The 19525-nt window shown below is 35.8% G+C and overlaps 1 protein-coding gene across 1 annotated transcript in view; it reads left to right on the forward strand.

The window, feature by feature from the left end:
• Nucleotides 1–19525, forward strand: part of LOC306647289 (dynein axonemal heavy chain 12-like) — a 332440-nt gene that overhangs the window by 303010 nt on the left and 9905 nt on the right. The window contains 8 exon segments of the mRNA XM_079116520.1: nt 1320–1470; nt 1683–1936; nt 2086–2226; nt 6107–6244; nt 8943–9176; nt 9996–10184; nt 11994–12097; nt 15453–15657. Coding sequence (XP_078972646.1) covers nt 1320–1470; nt 1683–1936; nt 2086–2226; nt 6107–6244; nt 8943–9176; nt 9996–10184; nt 11994–12097; nt 15453–15657 — 1416 coding nt within the window.

Here is a 19525-nt window from a genome sequence, read left to right on the forward strand (position 1 = left end):
GCAACCTTGGTCTTCTTGAATTCCTTTTCTGTCTTACCACCCTGGCAACACTGTGGCGTTCCATGTATGAGTCAGCAAAATACCTGACACAAACCACTTAAAAGGAGGAAAAATTTATTTTTGGTCATGATTTCAGAGGTTTCAGTCCATGGTGACTTGGCCCCATCACTTTGGACCTTTGATGAAGCAGAGCCTTTGGATAGGGAACACATTTGTGGAACAGAGCTGCTCACCTCATTGCAGCCAGAAAGCAAACAAGAAGAATGAGGAAGGGACCTGGACCAGATATACATTTCCAGGGCATGCTCCCTTACCTACTTCCTCCAGCTAGGCTCCATTTCCTATAGTTTCCACCAACTTTCAATAGTCCATTCAATTATGAACCCATCTGTGGATTAATTTAAAAATGAGATCATAGATATCATGATTCAATCTCTTCCCAGAAACCCCACCTATGAACATTGGTGCATTTGGGAACCAGGTCTTCAATATATGAGCCTTTGGGGGACTTTCTAGATCCAAACGATAGTATTCTGCTTAAAATATTAAACAGGATTTTTGCTTAATGCAGGCCAGTATGATCAGATTTGAGAGGACAGGGATGAGGAATTTAATCAGATAAGGAGGATGGGGGGTTCTCACTAAACTAATTTAGCAGGATTCTTGGCTACAGCAGGTCTCCTGAGGATAAGGTCTAGTAGAAAAAAAGACTCAGAGGAGCCTAATGTTTGGTCAAGGAGAGAATCTGTTGTAAGTTACTTTACTTTCCTGGGAACCAGGTACACCATATGTAAAATGAAGGTGTTGAATATAATAGTAATAGTCCCTTCCTTTCTTCTCTGTCTTTCCTTCCTCCCTCTCTACTTGTGTTTTTAGTAAGTCACACAAGGAGCATTATCTAATGCTTCATTGTATCTCCAGGTAAGTTCAAAAGGAGGCTAGTTAATTATTTGATTCCTGAGTATTTCTCCTTACTCTAACTCATAAAAATCTTGGTACATTGTTAAAACTTACCTCATTTTCCCCTACCTGATGATGATGATGATGATGTGTGTATATGTATATGAGAGAAAGAGAGAGAGACCAATTTGTATTTCATTTTCTATAAACAGTTCTCCTCTGCCCATTTTACTTTTGGATTGTTATTCTTCTATTAACAGACACTTTTTACATGTTAGGGAAATTAGTGCTTTGTCTGATATACTACATGCTTTTCTTGACCTTTATGCTCAAATTTCATTCTTTTTCATTTTTCAGTAATAATCAAAGTTGTGTGAAATAGCAATTACTTCAAAAACCACATTTTCTCTTTTTACCAGATAACACCAGCTATAACAAATTATGTAACTGACAAACTGGGAAAAAAGTTTGTAGAACCTCCACCATTTGATTTGACAAAGAGTTACTTGGATTCAAACTGCACCATTCCCTTAATTTTTGTGCTATCTCCAGGAGCAGATCCCATGGCCAGTAAGTGCTTATATTGAAATATTATAAACTTCTAAGAAATTACTATTAAAATATTTTGCTCATTGCCTACTTATTAGATGATTGTAGATCAGTTAGTAAACCTAGCATTCCTAGGGAGAGGTAACTAGAACTTTCCTTGATAAAACATGTATACGTAGAAACCATAAGGCATATTTTATAATTCTAAAGTAATTTTTTTGTTCTGTTCATAGGCTTGCTGAAATTTGCAAATGATAAGTCTATGTCTGGAAATAAGTTTCAAGCCATTTCACTGGGACAGGGACAAGGACCAATTGCAACAAAAATGATTAAAGCAGCAGTAGAAGAAGGAACTTGGGTTTGCCTACAGAATTGTCACCTTGCTGTCTCCTGGATGCCCATGTTGGAAAAAATATGTGAAGATTTTAGCACTGAAACCTGTAACTCATCTTTTAGACTTTGGCTCACAAGTTACCCATCTCCAAAAGTATGTTTGTTTATTATAGAAGTCAATACATATATTTAGCTGTTACATTGTATGTCTTCAGTATTAGACATTTTTTAATTCACTGGTGTATTCATTTTAAGGGCCAATATTGCTGTTTTGCAAAATGCTTTTTATGTATTTTGTTTTAGTTCCCAGTAACAATTCTACAGAATGGAGTAAAAATGACTAATGAACCTCCCACGGGTCTTCGGCTAAATCTCCTTCAGTCGTATCTCACTGATCCAATTTCTGATGTTCAGTTTTTCAAGGGGTGCCAGGGAAAAGAACTGGTAATATCTAACTTCTGCAACTTTTAAATTGTACTTTTATAGTGATCAAATATGTTAATATAAAATTGTTATTTAATGTTTTAAACTTCATGCATTTCCTAACAAATTATTCCTATCTGCTTCATTATTTTGTTCCCAGTAGTTTGTGTTCTGCTCACCCCAATAGTTGATATTGAAGTAAATATTTTTTGAATGAATGAATATATCTTAGTTTGTAAACCAAAGTGCAACAGTATTTTCAATTAACACCCAAGAGTAGTAATCTATCTACTACTCTTTGCATCATTTATTCATTCTTTCAACAAATTTGTGTATTAGGCACTCTCTAGGTGCTACACATAAAGCAGTGAGAAAAAGAATAGATTCAAGGAAATCTGCCTTCATGGAACTTAAATTCAAGTGATAATGTCTTAGCATATTAATGTTTTTCAGTATATCCATCTAAAACAGTTTTACATGGTACTGGAAACTTCAGAAGGTCCCAATAAATAATATACATTTTCCCTGTCTGAATTCTTACCACTTGAGAAGCAGGAAAAAGTATAAACATAGGGGAACCAAAGCATGATCTTAATTTTTTATATAGGCTAGATCAGAAGATGATGTAACTTACCTGTGAGCAAATGGATTACTTATTACTAAACCCCAGAATTAAGATTTATCCTTCTACAGGAGTAGAGGAAAACTCAGTTCCCTGTAAGAAGATCACTTCTAAGGGAGAAACTGAGCAAATCATATTTGGTTGATCTTCCCAAATTTTCTTCCTTTTCTGTAGCAAATGAGTACAGATGGAGAAAAGTAAGGGATGATACATTAGTTGAGGCTTCCCATCATGGAAGGAAACAGTATTGGGGGAAAATTGTCCCCCTGCCCTCATTTCAACATATAGTACTTATCATATTTGCCTAGTTGAACTAGAAGAATGTTAATTGAAGGTAAAACAAATGACCAAATTCTTTGGAATTCAGTCTCATCTGCTTGATGATAATTTGTGTGTCCCTACTTCTACAGTCATTTTGTTTGTAATGCTGGGAGAAAGGTGTTATTTTGTGTGTGTTTTAGCTAGAAAAAGAGCTTACTAGAATGGAGAAAGTAGCATAGTATTTGATCCCCATCAGAGTTTGAGCCCTAGAACCTAGAAGAAAGAGGTCCAGAAACAGAGAATAATAAGCAGAACTAATTTGGGGCTCAGATCACTCAATGAAAAATGGCACTGTGTTGGAGAAGAATCATTCTGATTCTTTCTATATTACAACATTGATCAAACGATATCAATGCCCCAAATATTGGGATCTGGGGACATGCAAAATTAACATCCATGTTGCATATCATCATTTTATGATCAGTAGTGATAAAGTAAGGCTTCACCAAGCAACATCTCTAGTAGTAAAAAATGGAAGCTAGAGTAAGATCAGAAAAAGCGCAAATGTTCTGTGACATTCATTCTCAGTGTGCATCAAATTCTCCTAGAAGGCTTTTTCAAACATCTTGGTGAACCCCACCCCCAGAGTTTCTAATTTAGTAGGCCTGGGGTGAGATTTTTGCCATTTTAACTAAGTCTCAGGTGAAACTGATACTGCTGATCCTGAACTCACACTTTGAAAATCATTGTGTTTTAAGAATTTTTTAGAACATCGAGTTTTGGCAGGGTGGGGGGAAATTTAGATAATAGGACTATGAGCAAACTTTCCTGATATTCCTTTTCACATCTCTTTAGTCAAATCTAATTTCAGCTACAACTGTAAAAGAGAAAGCTCTTTTGTGCTCACTCACCTTATACTCACAGCACCCCAACTCAACTATGCATATTTCTGCTTTCTGTCTCCAAAGGGTTCTGATGCCACCAGAACCCTTATGGCCTACAGATACATTATCACTTCCAGGGAGATCCTGAACTATTCAGGAACTACTTTTCCCAGAAGAATTGTGTCCCTGCCGCAGCAACAGCTTTAATAATTCATTCTAATATTGACTTTTCCTCTTGCCCTGTCTTCCTTTCACCACTCCTTTTCTGCTTCATGGCATCACCTCCCATATAAACCCACCTTCACCCTAATTTTTCCTTCAAGTTGTGCTTTTGGAAGAGCCTATGTAAATAAAGACCAAAAATAGAAACAATACAGCTAGTTTTACAAAACTTGAATGATGGTCCCTGCCTAAAGAAAAGTCAATATGTGAATACTAAGTGAAATAAGCCAGGCTCAAAAAGTCAAGAATTGAGTGTTTTCTCTCATATATAGAAGTGAGAGAGAAATAAGGAATTAAAAAAAAAAAGATATGGGACAGGGGAGAATCTCATGAAAAGAGAAGGGAGAACAGTGGAATAGGTCAAGGGAACCAAAGGGGAGGAAAGAGGGATGGGAAAGAACAGGAGTTGCAGAATGAAATCACACCATGCTATGTGCATATATGAACATATCACAACAATTTCCACTTTTGTGTTAACTATAATGTACCAAGTAAAAAATAAAGAAAATTATGTGAAAATACAGTGTCTGGAAAATATATGTAAATTAATATATGTGATTTATTAATATATGTAAATTAATATGTATAAATTATTTTCATTGCCAAAATGTTGTTCTCATATAAAATGTTTCGCCACAGCATTTATTTAGTGTATTTAAACTATCCTTTGATTTATGTACATTATTTCAAGAGTATATCAGTTTAATAATGCACAGCATGCTCACTCCCTGCTGTACCCCACAGTGCTAGAAATTGAACCCAGGGCCTTGCACATACCAGACAAACATTCTGCCACTGAGATACATCCCCAACCTATTTAATTTTATTTTTAAACATGGTCCTGCTAAGTTGCCCAGGCTGGTCACGAACTTCTCCCTCAGCTTCCTCAGTAACTGGAATTATAGGCCTGCACCACCGCACCCAGCAGAAAGCTTGCATTTTAACTCTTTTTTTGTTTGCTTGTTTGTTTTTGAGACAGAGTCTTGCTATGTTACCCAGGCAGGCCTTGAACTCCAGGGCTTAAGCAGTCCTCCTAACAGCCTCCTGAGTAGCTGGGACTTCAGGTACACACCACCATGCCCTGCTTGCTTATAATATATAAGCTGGGCACGGCAGAGTGTGCCTGTAGTTCCAGGCATCCAGAGGATAGATTTAGGACTGCTTGAGTTGATCTGACTTAAAGTACATGCATAATTGCTTACAATTTACTTGGGGGGACCTTAAGGAAATGTATGGTCATCCCCCAAAATGCTGACACAGGTTATGAGAGGTCCATGTGATATCCATATTTCAGCATATGAAGATGTCATGTATAGATCAAATAAACAGTGGTTTCAAAAGTGATCTCCAGTTGAAAAATAACAAAGTCAGGAATTACTATATATTGGGATTTTTCATAGCCTAATAATCATTCTTCTGCACTAATAGTCTCAAGTACATGCCAGCAAGACTACAAGGATAACATTTGAGTACTGATATTGTAAATATCCATGAATAATACCAAGGTATTTTAGCCAATATCTGGGTCAAATAGTCACATTTTTGCATTTTAATGAAGTTTAATATTATGGTTTGTTTAGCTTTGGAAATTTGTATTAAGTGATAATGCTTTTTATAATAAGTATTATTTTAGATAGCTATCTTTTTAAAAAATATTTTCTTATATGTTGATAAGCATTTGTTTTATTCATTTATTTATATGTGGTGCTGGGAAATAAACCCAGTGCCTCACACATGCTACTCAAGTGCTCTACCCCAGCCCGATAGTTATCTTCTTAAAATAGCACTTTAGATACATAGTCAAATAGGTACATAGTCATAGAACCTTGTAATGAAAAAGATCATCTGTTCCCCTCATTTTACTGATGGAAATCTAATCAGAATTTTTGGTTGTATAATTTTTGTATAAAAGGCATGGGAGAAGTTGCTATTTGGAGTCTGCTTTTTCCATGCTCTTGTGCAAGAGAGAAAGAAATTTGGTCCTCTTGGTTGGAATATTCCATATGGATTTAATGAATCAGATTTACGCATCAGTATCCGGCAACTACAGGTAATACTGGAAAGGAACTAACATTTAGGAAGGATTACTATTAACCAGTTCCTAGCAAGTTCCTTTGTTTATAATAACTGACTCAGTTCTCTCAACATCACTAATATGTGGGTAGATTGTTGTAATAACTTTGATTTATGAAGCACTATCTCCATCTGAACTCTTTCAGTTGCAAGTAATGGGAAACTTGATTTGAACTGGCTTAAGCCATAATTAAATTTATTATCTCACATAAAAAAAAAGAGGTGGATGGAAAGGACAAGCTCTGAAGTTAGTTGATTCAGCAACACAACAGTGTTGTCATCAAGGACCCTGGTTCTTTTCATCTTTTTGCAGTGCAGGCTTTCTATAGGTCCTCACTGTCTTCTTTCACCCTCCACTCAGCCAATTCTACAATTTAGTTCTATCAGTCAACAGAAGCAGGTGCTCTACATTAAACAGAAAAGTAATATATGGAAACAATGGAAAAAATACTGGGTAGCTCAGCGATTACCAAACAGTTGGAAATCCAGGCCCAGAGGAAAGGCATCCAGAGCCATATCTAGAATTATACCATGTTTGATAAGAGCAGCATTTCTACCCTTGTTGAACATTAGAAATCATTGCCAGCATAACTACCACACAAACTCTGGTCTGCTCCAGATCTTCTGATGACATGACCACATTCAAAGATATTATTTGCTGTTGCTATTCCTTTGTGCCCTAATCTCCCCAGTTTGTCTAGGGTTTTAAGTAGCCAAGCTCAGGCCACAGGCATGGGCTTTAGTTGTAAGAGCCTGGGAAACTAAATGGCTGACTTTTCATACAACCATAGAATATTAATAATATTAATTATATAATTAATAAGTTAATATTAATTTTAATTCTTTACTGTTCTAAAAGGCCTTTATGACCTTCTCATGAAGGGAAAAAGGAAGTATTGATAAAGCCCTAATGAATTATATTAGATTTCAATAAAGATGAGTTTTTGTAAGGCTATAATTTTTTTATTTGGTAATGCTGGATATGGATATCAAACTTGACCTCATACGTGCTAAGCAAGTGCTCTACTACTGAACTACATCACAAATCTCTAGGCTATAAATATTTGATTGTATTTATGCCAAATTTTATAATAAAATTTTGTAATTGATATCAACAAAATTATTATTACTTTATCAACTCTTTAAAATTAACAGAGACCTTAACTGGGGTAAGTGTAATTTGAAAATCCTTATGACAGTTATTGAAATTGGTTCTTACAGAATTGAAATTACATGATGAAATGACATTGATTTTGAACATTGAATTTTTAGATCGATTTTGTTAGTACAGCCTAAGCTTGGAAAATATTTTGCTAAAACTGTCCTACTGCCTATAATCAATCAACTAAAAATTTATCACCCAGTCAGGCCCCAATGTACAGCCTACGGTGTCATCAATCTTCGTAGTCTCAATATTGAAACCCACAGCCATCTTTTATCCCTCTTTTATATCTTTAGGAGCTTTTATATCTTTAGGAGGGTTTTAACCTTTAAACCATCTTCACCTGGTCACACCAGTATATACCTCTTTCCAGAAGAGCAAACCAGCAAACTGATAGCTAAGTGAATGGACAATCAGGGAATGAGTTGTTGGTCTCCATTTCTCACATGTACCACAAATTTAGCATTAAATTCTCTTGATTTGGAGGAGGGAAGCCAGATGAACGTATCTTTGCCCTCCCCCAAAGACAAGAGAGGAAGAAACTTTCCTCTTTCCACAAATAATTTATTCCCCAAATAGATGACCATCCCCCTTTCTCAGTCCTCCTCTTCTATCTCTTGACACTTCTCTTCCTCCTGAAAACATGGGAGTCACAACCATGATGTTGGCCTCATTTTTACTTGGCTCTGGATAATCTAGAAAAAGTTTTTCTCAGCTGTGCATCATTTCTGTTGTAACACCTGTCCTATGAGCTAAATTTTAGGAATAGGAAAATCTCTCAACCAGTAACGTATCATTCCAATACACATACTATTTAAAATTGCTGTGCATTAAAAAGAGTTCAGAATATAGAACTAGAAGAAATAAATTCACATTACATTTTCCAGACTGTTTATTGCTCTACAGGGTTACTGGGAGATGAATAAGACCATGTAAAAGCTATGTAAATAATAGTTTTTATTCCTATTATATCCATGATAATAAGGAAACTAGAAACAACATGTATTCCTTATTTAGTGGAACTCTATCATAGTGTGTGAACAAAGTTCTGCACTAACAGGTTGAAATTGTTTTTATCACATTGTGAAAGGTGTCCTAAACCAGACAACAGCCTCTCAGCCTTGACTTTATTGGCATTTGGGGCTATGGGCTGTTGTCCTATGATTGTATAGTAACATCCCAGGTCTCTACCCCATAGAGGCCAAATTGGGACAAAATGGAACCCAATTTATCTGAACAAGTTTTATCCAATTTCACATTTAAAAAGATTTGGTCATTTTCATGTCATCTTTTTAAAATTTTTTTCATTAAATAAGCAACATGTATTTATCTTTTAAATGGGAGTTGCAGATAAAGAAATTTAAAATAAAACATTAAATCTCAGACAACCACTCCATGATAATAGCTCTTTCAACCTCTTTTCTGTAGATAGAAAGATAGATAATACAATCCCAAAATGGAAATACATAGAAGGAATTTAAGGTTTTTTTCTTCATTTTTTTCTTTGTCTCAGTTATTTATAAATGAATATGATACAATTCCATTTGAAGCTATTTCTTACCTGACTGGAGAATGTAATTATGGAGGAAGAGTAACAGATGATTGGGACAGACGCCTCCTATTAACCATGCTGGCTGACTTTTATAATCCACACATAATTGAAGTTCCTCATTATAAGTTTTCTCCCAGTGGGAATTATTTTGCACCTCCCAAAGGCACTTATGAGGACTACATTGAATTCATCAAGGTAACTAATACCATTGTATTTGGGGTTGGCTTTATGTGTGATTTTTCTAAAAGGAAATGATGAAATGTGTACATTTTAGACAAGTACTAATGATTTCAATCAACTATCAATATCTTTGTTTTCCTACTAATTAGTGAAAATTGAAAAGTTTGATTCTTCTATCATTTGATGTTCAGTTGATTTTAAACCTTTTTTTGATCTGCACAAGTCTCCCTATGAATTAATGTTTTATAGGGAAAAAAATACTTACCTCTACCCTCTTATATTATTGGCTGGGACCTCTGAATTTAACTGACAAAACACAGATTAGCAAGAGAAAAGACATACAATTTGTACTGATGTTAATATTTTGTGTACAAGGGCTTCACAGAAAATAAGTGCAAATGAAAAGAAGCAGATTATTTTTGGAGGTTTATATACCATTTAAATAAAGGATGATGAATTGTGAAGAATTGACTAAACAAAAGAAAGGTGGCTTGGGCTTCTGTAGGTGATAAATTGTCAGAAAGTAATTAAGAAATATATTGCAGAATAGAAAATAAGAATTATCTTAGTACAGTATGTTGTGTACACTCATCCCAGTGCCAGACTTCAGTCTCCAGTGATAAGGATAGCTCTCATCCTGGTAAAGGACAGTGGAGAATTTATGCCCTACTTTTAGGCAGAAGAGGGGAGGGAAGGGAATTCTTTTTGTATCTAGTGATTTTATATTAACTTCATCTATTCTTATGTTAAAGTGGCATATTTTGAGATGGCATATCCTGATCCCCTTCAGTATCCAATGAAAATGTGACACGTGCTTATTCTATTTTGTGGTAGAAACTTCCATTTTCTCAAGATCCTGAGATATTTGGATTACATGAAAATGTTGATATCTCCAAAGATCTTCAACAAACAAAAATCCTTTTTGAGTCCTTGCTTCTCACTCAGGGAGGCTCAAAACAGACAGGATCCTCAGGAAGCACTGACCAAATTCTATTAGAAATTACTGAAGATATACTCAACAAGGTAATATCTAGCTTAAAATATATTGCTTATAAGATAATAGAAATAAAAATGGTACTGATATGACAGTCTGAAAGCTCCCATTTATCAGCAGCATGATCTTAAGCAAGATACTTTACTCCTCTAAGCATTAGTTTCTAAGTCTGATAAGTGGTGAGAATAATACATATTGTATAACATTAATTTAATGTTCTTAGTAACTATAATCAAGGATGAGTTCATGTATATATATAATTTATTTTCATTTCTAAATAAAAGGTAGATGACAACTTTTTAAAAATGGAGGCAATGTTCTGAACTTGATTTTTAATCTATACCTTAGGAATTAAGAAGGCACAGGGAGATATGATCAGTGCTAAGCTACATGCTAAAACTTCTTTTCCTAATACAGCTCAACATACTTAGTTCCTACTAAGTAGAATGGTACTCTCTGTTCTTACCTTGTTTCTGTGAGCTTTAATTTCAGTAAAGAACTATTACTAGAAGTTTTAAAAGGTTATGTTACTAAACACAAATGCTTGCAACTCTTCCTCCAAGTACTATCAATATGTCCATATTTCAGCACCAGACAGTATGACAGAGCAGAATCTAGCCCTAGCCCACTTGTCTTCAAAGCCCATGGGCTGCACCAGTGCTCTCTTAGGTGAGCCTATTCAGATGCCTGGCAGTGGCCTCTTGGAGAAGGCAGAGGAGCAGCACTGCCTACAGCCATGGTTGAAAGGACACTAGCACATCCTACCCCCACCCCTGTATGGCTGCTTCTGCCATTCACCTCTTCTAACACCTGGCCCCTGCCATTTCTGTGGTTTATCTCTGTGGGAAAAGGTTCTTGCCCTCTAGAATGAGCCCTCTAATGGGTTATCTGGCAGAGGCATCTGGGGCTTATCTGGGTTAAAAGGTTGTTTGAGCAGAGCCAGAAGACCCTGGAATTAGAATTCTTTTGTACTCTCCAGGGACCATCACCTTCATATCATCAAGGAAGTGCAGATCTTTTAGTTTAGCACTTCCCCAATTGGGAAACTTCTTTGCCCATTTAGAAGTATGAATTCCAGTGTCTTGAAGGGCCATCATCAGCAGTCCCAAAGTTCACTTCATCTCTTCAAGTGTCTCTGAGGTACCATGTAGAAATCAGACATGAAGTGACCTTCTTTCTCCCTATACCCTGGGAACCTGCTACTTTTACAAAGTTTGGAACCAGTTGATAATTAATTAGAAATAAATCAGGCACAGTGGCACTCACCTGTAATCCCAGCCATTCTGGAGGCTGAGTCAGAAGGATTGCAAATTCAAGGCCATCCTGTATAACTTAGACCCTGTCTCAAAAATAAAAAAAATTAAAAGGGCTGGCAATGTAGCTCAGTGATAGACTACCTCTAGGTTCAATCCCCTATAACACAAGGAAAAAGAGAAAAATAAACACAAAACAGTTAGGAAATGGTAAATAAGTTTTATCAGTAGAAAATAAGATTCAATTTACAAAAAGAAATTCCACAACTTTTCAGAATTATAGATTTTCTGTAAAGTGCTATAGTAGTTAAGAACATGGGTCTTGGAATCAGAGACCTATGGATTTAAACAGATTACTTTTGGGCTCTGTGTCATTGGGCCAATAATTTGGCTTTTCTGAATTTAAATGTTCTTATCTATAAAACAAAAATAGTATCACCTAAGGATTAAATGAGTTAATTTTGGAAAGCAGCATAGTACCTGCCATATAGTAACACCCTTGTATTAGCTATTATTGATATTATAACTGAATGAAACTAATTTTCCATTCTGAGTATTTGTGATCTTCAAAATCCATTCTTGTAGCTTCCATTTGATTTTGATATTGAAACAGCACTAATGAAGTATCCTGTGAGATATGAAGAGAGTATGAATACTGTATTAGTACAAGAAATGGAACGATTTAACAAGTAAGTATCCTTATCTCCAGTAATTTGGAAAGCAAGCCACCAAAGTTGACAAAAAGACACACTGGTAGTGAATAAAATTTTTTAAGAAAAGATTATCAAAACCTCCCATTTAAATTTTTCACCTTTTTAAAATTTCATGACAAATTTTAAGATAGAATATCTTTTATAATGTAAAGGTGATGAAAAAGAAATATATTCTTACTGATTAAAATATTCATTAATTGTAACTTCTCATCCATTATTATTCTCCTCAGGAATTAAAGGCGGAATGAGCATTAATGAAGCCTATGTATAGGCATATCTTTTTTGTTTTTCTACCGCCTGACACACATACATCTCCATTTTCTTACTGAATGCAACCTAAGTTGATTAGATAGTAATGATAATAAATGAATTATTTGCTTTGAATTTTTTATTGAATATTCTACTGAATTAAGGAATGGTGAGTTGTTTTGGTTATGCATTTTCTGAAGTGTTTCCAAGTTAATTTTAGTTTCTATACTTGTTGACACTTTAAAGTAAAATATATTAAAATACTATGTTGCCCTCTTTAATTATTTATTCTACAAACACTATATTTATTTATTTATTTATAATAGCATACTGTGCCCCAGTTGCACATACATCTACACTCACTACAGGTATGTGCATGGTTTTCTTAGCAGTTTGGATCGAAGTGGGAAACAAAATATTTGCAAGGGTACAAATGAATCTACAATTTGTTTTAATGTATTGTTTCAGTCATTGTATATAACATCTTTTCAACTTCTTCCATATTTGCATGTCACCTATAGTATTATTTACAAAATATTTTCCCTTAAATAATTCTCATTTAATTTAACTGGGTTCTCCCAGAGTGAGATTTAGATTTATTGCAACCCTATCAAAATTCCACATCATTTCATATAGATATAGAAAAAAAAAATCTTAGCTGGACACAATGGTGCATGCCTACAATTCCAGCAGCTCAGGAGGCAAAGGCAGAAGTATCAAAAGTTCAAAACCAGCCTCAGCAACTTGGCAAGACACTCTGCAACTTAGCAAGACCTTATTGCAAAATAAAAAGGGCTAGGGGTGTAGCTCAGTGGTTAAGTGCCCCTGGATTCAATCCCTGGTCCAAAAAAAAAAATTTTTTTTTGTAATCTCATATAGAATCACAGAATACCCCAGATAGCCAAAGCAATCATGAGCAAAAAGCTAGAGGCATCACACTACCTGATTTCAGTTATGTCACAAGGCAGTAGTAATGAGAACAGCATGATACTCACATAAAAATAGACACAGTGATCAGTGGAACAGCATAAAGAATCCAGAAAAGAACCACATGTATCTATGATAATTGGATCTTTGACAACCTGCCAATAATATATAATGGAATAATGAGACTATCTTCTATAAATGGCATTGGAAAAAACATACAAATAAATATAAATCTATATGTGTACATATATATACATACATATGCACAAAAGAATGAAATTGGACCTTATATCATATACAAAAAGTAGACTAAATATCAACTCAAAGCAGACTAAAGACAAATAAGACCTAAAACTGTAAAACTTACCAGACGAAAACAGGGAGGAAACTCCATAGCATTGGTCTGGACAATGATTTTTTAGATATGGCCCCAAAATTGTGGGCAACAAAAGCAAAATAGACAATTAGAACTTCAAAATAAAGATTCTGCATATCAAAGGAAACCAGAGCTGGTATGGTGGTACACTCCTGTAATCCCAACAGAGAGGTGGAGGCAGGAGGATCATGAGTTCAGGCCAGCTTCAGCAACTTAGCAAGGCCCTAAGCAACTTAGTGAGACCCAATCTCAAAATAAAATATAAAAAATGGGCTAGGGGTGTTGCTCAGTGGTTCAATTCCCCAGTACCCCCCGCCCCCCAAAAAAAAAAAGATAAAAAATAAGTTCTGGAGAGGATATGGAAAAAAGGGAACCCTGAAACACTGGTGGTAGGAACATAAATTAGTAAAACCATTATTGAAAACAATATGGAGTTTCCTCAAAAAACTAAAAACAGAATTACTTTATGTACCAGTTATCCTACTTCTGAGTATTTACCCAAAGATTTGAAATCAGCATGTCAAAAAGACATCTGCACTTCCATGTTCATTGCAACATTATTGACAATGACCAAGTTTTGGAATCAATCCTAAGTGCCAATCAGGAAATGAATGGAGGGCTAGAGTTGTGGCTCAGTGGTAGAGCACTTGCCTGGCATGTGCGAGGCCCTGGGTTCAATACTCACACCATATGTAAATAAATAAATAATAAAAGATCCACTGACAACTAAAACAATATTGAAAAAAAAAGAGGGGTTGGGGAGATAGCTCAGTCAGTAGAGTGCTTTCCTTGTAAGCACAAGGCCCTGGGTTTGATCCCCAGCACCCCCCAAAAAAAAAGGATAAAGAAACTGTGATATATATGTATATATATGTGTATATATGTACACATATGCACACACATAGTGAAATACTCTTCAGTCAAAAAAGAAGAAATTTTGTCATTTGCAACAACATGAATATAATTGGAGACTATTATGCTAAGGGAAATTAGCTGAACACAGAAAGACAATGTATGTTTTCTCATTTATATGTAGACTCTAAAACAACGGAATTTATAAAAAAAGATCCTGGGAACTGGGGTTGTAGCTCAGTGGTAGAGCCCTTGCCTAGCATATGTGACGCACTGGGTTCAATTGTCAGCACCACATATAAATAAAAGTTCATTGACAACTAAAAATTTTTTAAAAAAGGAAGGAGACACTGAGTGGTGGTAAGAGAATAAGGAGATGATAATCAAAGGGTACAAAACCTCAGAAGTGAGTTTGATTTTTTTTTAGATCAGTAGCAGAGCATTGTGAATATAGCTAATAATTGAATACTATATATTTTAATATCACTGAGTAAATTTCTAATGTTCTCATCCCAGAAAATGCTAAAGATTTGAGGTGATAGATGTTAATTAGCCTAACATATTCTTTCTGCATTCAATTAATAAGTCATAACACCATTTTTTACCCCCCACAGACCTATAAAACCCTAATCTGTCAACATACAAACATTTTTTTAATTAGCCAGATCCTGAGCATTAATAGAAAGCAAAAATTTGTATATGCTAATGGTACTATTTTCTATATTTTAAAATGTGTGTAATGATTAAAATTAAACATGTTCATCCAAATATTACCTAAAATTACCTCACATACCACTAGTGGGAGGTAGCCACACTTTGGAAAACACTTCCTGTGAATGAGGTTCCTGTTATTTCTTCTTCTGAAAAGACTGTATGCTGATATTTACTATCATATATATATTGATGATAAAATTTCTTCCATTGTAGTTTAATTATAACCATACGTAACACTCTATGGGACCTTAAAAAAGCTATTAAGGGTGTGGTGGTAATGGATTCTGCACTGGAGGCACTTTCTGGCAGCTTACTGGTTGGAAAAGTTCCTGAACTATGGGCTCAACGATCATACCCAAGTCTTAAGCCCCTAGGAAGTTACATCACAGATTTTCTAGCCCGACTGAAGTTTTTACAGGTAAAAGATGATTTCATTTATACATATATATACATATATATGTATATATATGTGTGTGTATATGTATATATATATATATACATACATATATATGTGTGTATGTGTGTATTATATTTTTTTTAGTTGAGAAGATGTTAGTAGTTGAGTGTGGTCACTTTAAAGTCTCTGAGTTGAGTGGAATGTGATTAGTAGCTTCATGGCAATCTAACCAAATGTTTTTAAAAATATTTTTGTAGTTGTAGATGGACAGCATGTCTTTATTTTACTTTTTTTTTATATTTGGTGCTGAGGATCAAACCCAGTGCCTCACATATGCTAGGCAAGGGCTCTGCCACTGAGCTACAGCCCTATCCCCTAACCAAAACTTTAGAATACTGAAAAATATACACATTTCAAAGTACTGAGTAGAAAATTAAAATTTTGCTTTAGCCAAACCCAAATAATGTGTGATATTTATATTTCTGAAGATTCTAAGCTTGTGGTTCTCTGAGACCACAGTTTAATATTGTCTTATGATTTTAATACCTGTGTAAATTACAGAAAAAAAACCTGAGGCTTGAATTTATCCATAATTGTCTATTGCTTTAAAATCAATGTTTCTTATTTGTTTGTTTGTTTGTTTTTGCAGTGCTGGGGATCAAACCCAGGGCCTTGTGCTTGTAAGGCAAGCACTTTACCAATTGAGCTATCTCCCCAGCCCTGAAATCAATTCTTCTTATCTCCTATGTCATTAAATTAGGGGAAGGTAAATGCTCTGAATCTCCCCCCTATACCAAGATGTTAAGGGCACAGGAAAACAGAAGGCAGGACACTGCTTTTCCTTCTTAACTCCCCTGCTTGCCCCCAACCTATGGTTGGTATTTATGCAAAAGTATGGGGTGGGATGAATCCCAAAAACATTCATTTAGAGATTCACAAGTGTATATGATCTTTTATTGTTCAGGTGCTATGTTAGTCAACTTACTGTAACAAAATATCTGAGTTAAATAACTTAAAAGGAAGAAATATTTATTTTGACTCATGGTTTCAGAGATTTCAGTTCGTGTTTGCTTAGATGTGTTGCTTTGGGTTTGTGGCAAGGCAGAATATCATAGTGGGGAGTGTGGGATAGAATAAAGCACTCACTTCAGAGAGATCAGAAAGCAAAAGAAAGAGAGAGGGAAAGGGGCAAGAGGCCAAATAGTCCCTTTAGGGGCATGCTCCCACTGACATAACTTCCTCTACCACTTCCCAAAAGTGCCATCAGATGGGAATCAAACCTTCAGCGTGGAGTTTGGGGGGGCATTTCATATCTAAACCATAACAGTTCCCTTTTTATTATACAAAAATTTCATTTGTTTAACTGTTAAAGCTTATCAAAAAATAAACAGTGCTTATTAGGATATGGAGAAAACAGGTTTTCTCATATTTCCTTTAAAAATTTTTCTAATCTGATAGGTCAAGCATAACTTGTTTCAATTTGACTTCCTTGGATTATTAATGTGCCTGTGTTTCTTTTGGTATGTGTGCTTGCTACTTGTATTTTTTCTGTAAATTGCCTGTTCATACCCCAGACCCATTTTTCTTATGGACTGTTTTTTAACTTATAGGAGCTTTTTGTGGATATTACATGTTTAACCAAAGAAACAGTATAGACTATAATGCTGAATGGGTTTCCTCCCTTGTCATTTTACCTTTACAGAAAACTGTCAGTTTTCTTTTTATATTTCTTTTCTTTTCTTTCTTTTTTTTTTTTTTTTTTTGTTATATTTCTTTATCCTGGACTCTTTTTCATCTCTGAATGTTTCTTAGAGTTGACAAATTAAGTAATGAGTCATCTGAATTTTCTATCCTCTTTTCATTTTTCTTTCACCATTTATCCTGTTGATCTTTTGTCTTAGTTCAGGCTGTTGTAAAAAGTAAAGTAGATTGAATGATCTAAACAACAGACATTTATTTCTCACACTTCTAGAGGGGCTAGAAAGACCATTTCAGGGTGCCCTCCTGCTTCATAGATGTGTTGAGGGGGTCGGATGCCTGTTCTTCTAAATAAAGATACTAAACCCATCAAGAGGGTTCCACCCAGGTGGAGAGAGGTGACACCATGCGGGGGACTGAATTGGAGCAAGTTGTGTTCCATGCTTCTGTGATTATGTCAGGGTTATATCCTGGTGTTATACATAACTAAAAATTTTTTTTAAAAAACTGTATGAAAAAAAAGGGTTCTACCCTTATGGCCTAATAACCTCCCAAAGGTGCCATCTCCAGTCTATGAAATTGGAGGTTAGTTTCAACACATACACTTTGGAGGAAAACAAGCATTCAGTTCATATTCCCTTTTTCTTTCCTGTGCCCATTTTTTTTAATACTTTTCACACATTGGCTACAATCCAAGGAAAAATTCTGGATCTGACATTTGTGACTTTGTGCAAGTTACTCATCTTTCTACCCTAGTTTTCTCATCTGCAAAATGAGAGGAATAATGCCTAACTCACTGAATTATTTTATGGACTACACCAGGTGACACATGTAAAGTACTTAGCATAGTGCCTGGCATGTACTAAGCACTCATTAAATGGTAATTAATTCAGAGATTGTATAAGTAGTTGACCAAAGGCACCAATGAAATTCTTCCCTAAAGGAAGCTCTGGGAAAGTAAGAGTTTCTATATCCTTGTCTTCTCAGTTTGTTTGTTTGCTTGCTTGCTTTTGTTTTACAGTTAGGGGAATTGAATCCAGGGGTGCTCTTCCACTCAGCTTCATCCCAGCCCTTTATAGTATATTTTGAGATAGGGTCTTGCTAAATTGCAGAGACTGACCTTGAACTTGTGATCATCCTGTCTCAACTTCCCAAGAAGCTGAAATTTCAAGTGGGCATGACTGTGTCTGGTGCGTGAGGCTGGTTCTGCCTGTCTTTTGCCTTTGTTAAACTCCTTGTCTGTCTTTACTTCTTGATCTGCTAACTTGTGCTGTGGCAATATTTTCACCAGCAGTTTGTTCCATTCCTCCTAGCACACAAAGCTGACTTCTTCCTTACCCAGCAACAAAGTTCACTATAGTGATTCATCTGTTCATTCAGCAAATGAATTGAGATCCCAATCTGTTCAAGACACCTTGTTGTTTGCTGTGGGATAAAAAGAGGATTGCGGCATGAGTCTTGCCTTCAAGTTGCCAATAGCCCACAGAAAAATAAGCTATGTATCAAAAAAAAAAAAAATACAGGCAAAAATTAGCATAGTTTAGAAAGGGATGAGTTCTAAAAGACCAACACGTAAAATGCTCTGGTAGTTCAAAGGAACGTAAAATGCTCTGGGAGTTCAAAGGAGGAGAGAGCTCCTTTGATTCAAGAAAGCAGAATTTAGCTGGGTTCGGTGGCACATGCCTGTAATCTTAGTAGCTCAGGAGGCTGAGGCAGGAGGATCGTGAGTTCAAAGTCAGCCTCAGCAATTAGCAAGACCCTAAGCAATTCAGTAAGACCCTATCTCTCAATAAAATACAAAATAGGGCTGGGGATGTGACTCAATGGTTAAGTACCCCTGGGTTTATTCCCTGGTTACCCCCGGGGAAGGGAGGGAGGGAGGGAAGGAGAGAGAAGAAAAGAGAAGAGAAGAGAAGAGAAGAGAAGAGAAGAGAAGAGAAGAGAAGAGAAGAGAAGAGAAGAGAAGAGAAGAGAAGAGAAGAGAAGAGGAGGGGAGGGGAGGGGAGGGGAGGGGAGGGGAGGGGAGGGGAGGGGAGAGAGAGGAGAGAGAGAGGAGAGAGAGAGAAGAGAAGAAGGAGAAGGAGGAGGAGGAAGAGGAGGAAAGGAAGGAAGGGTTGGTTTGTTTCATGGATAAGGTAGCATTTGAGCTGGGTCTGAAGGTTGAAAGGTTATGAATATTGCGAAGAAAATA

Source organism: Sciurus vulgaris (genome assembly GCF_902686455.1).
Source record: "Sciurus vulgaris genome assembly, chromosome: 16".
In the NCBI taxonomy this organism is placed as follows: Eukaryota; Metazoa; Chordata; class Mammalia; order Rodentia; family Sciuridae; genus Sciurus; species Sciurus vulgaris.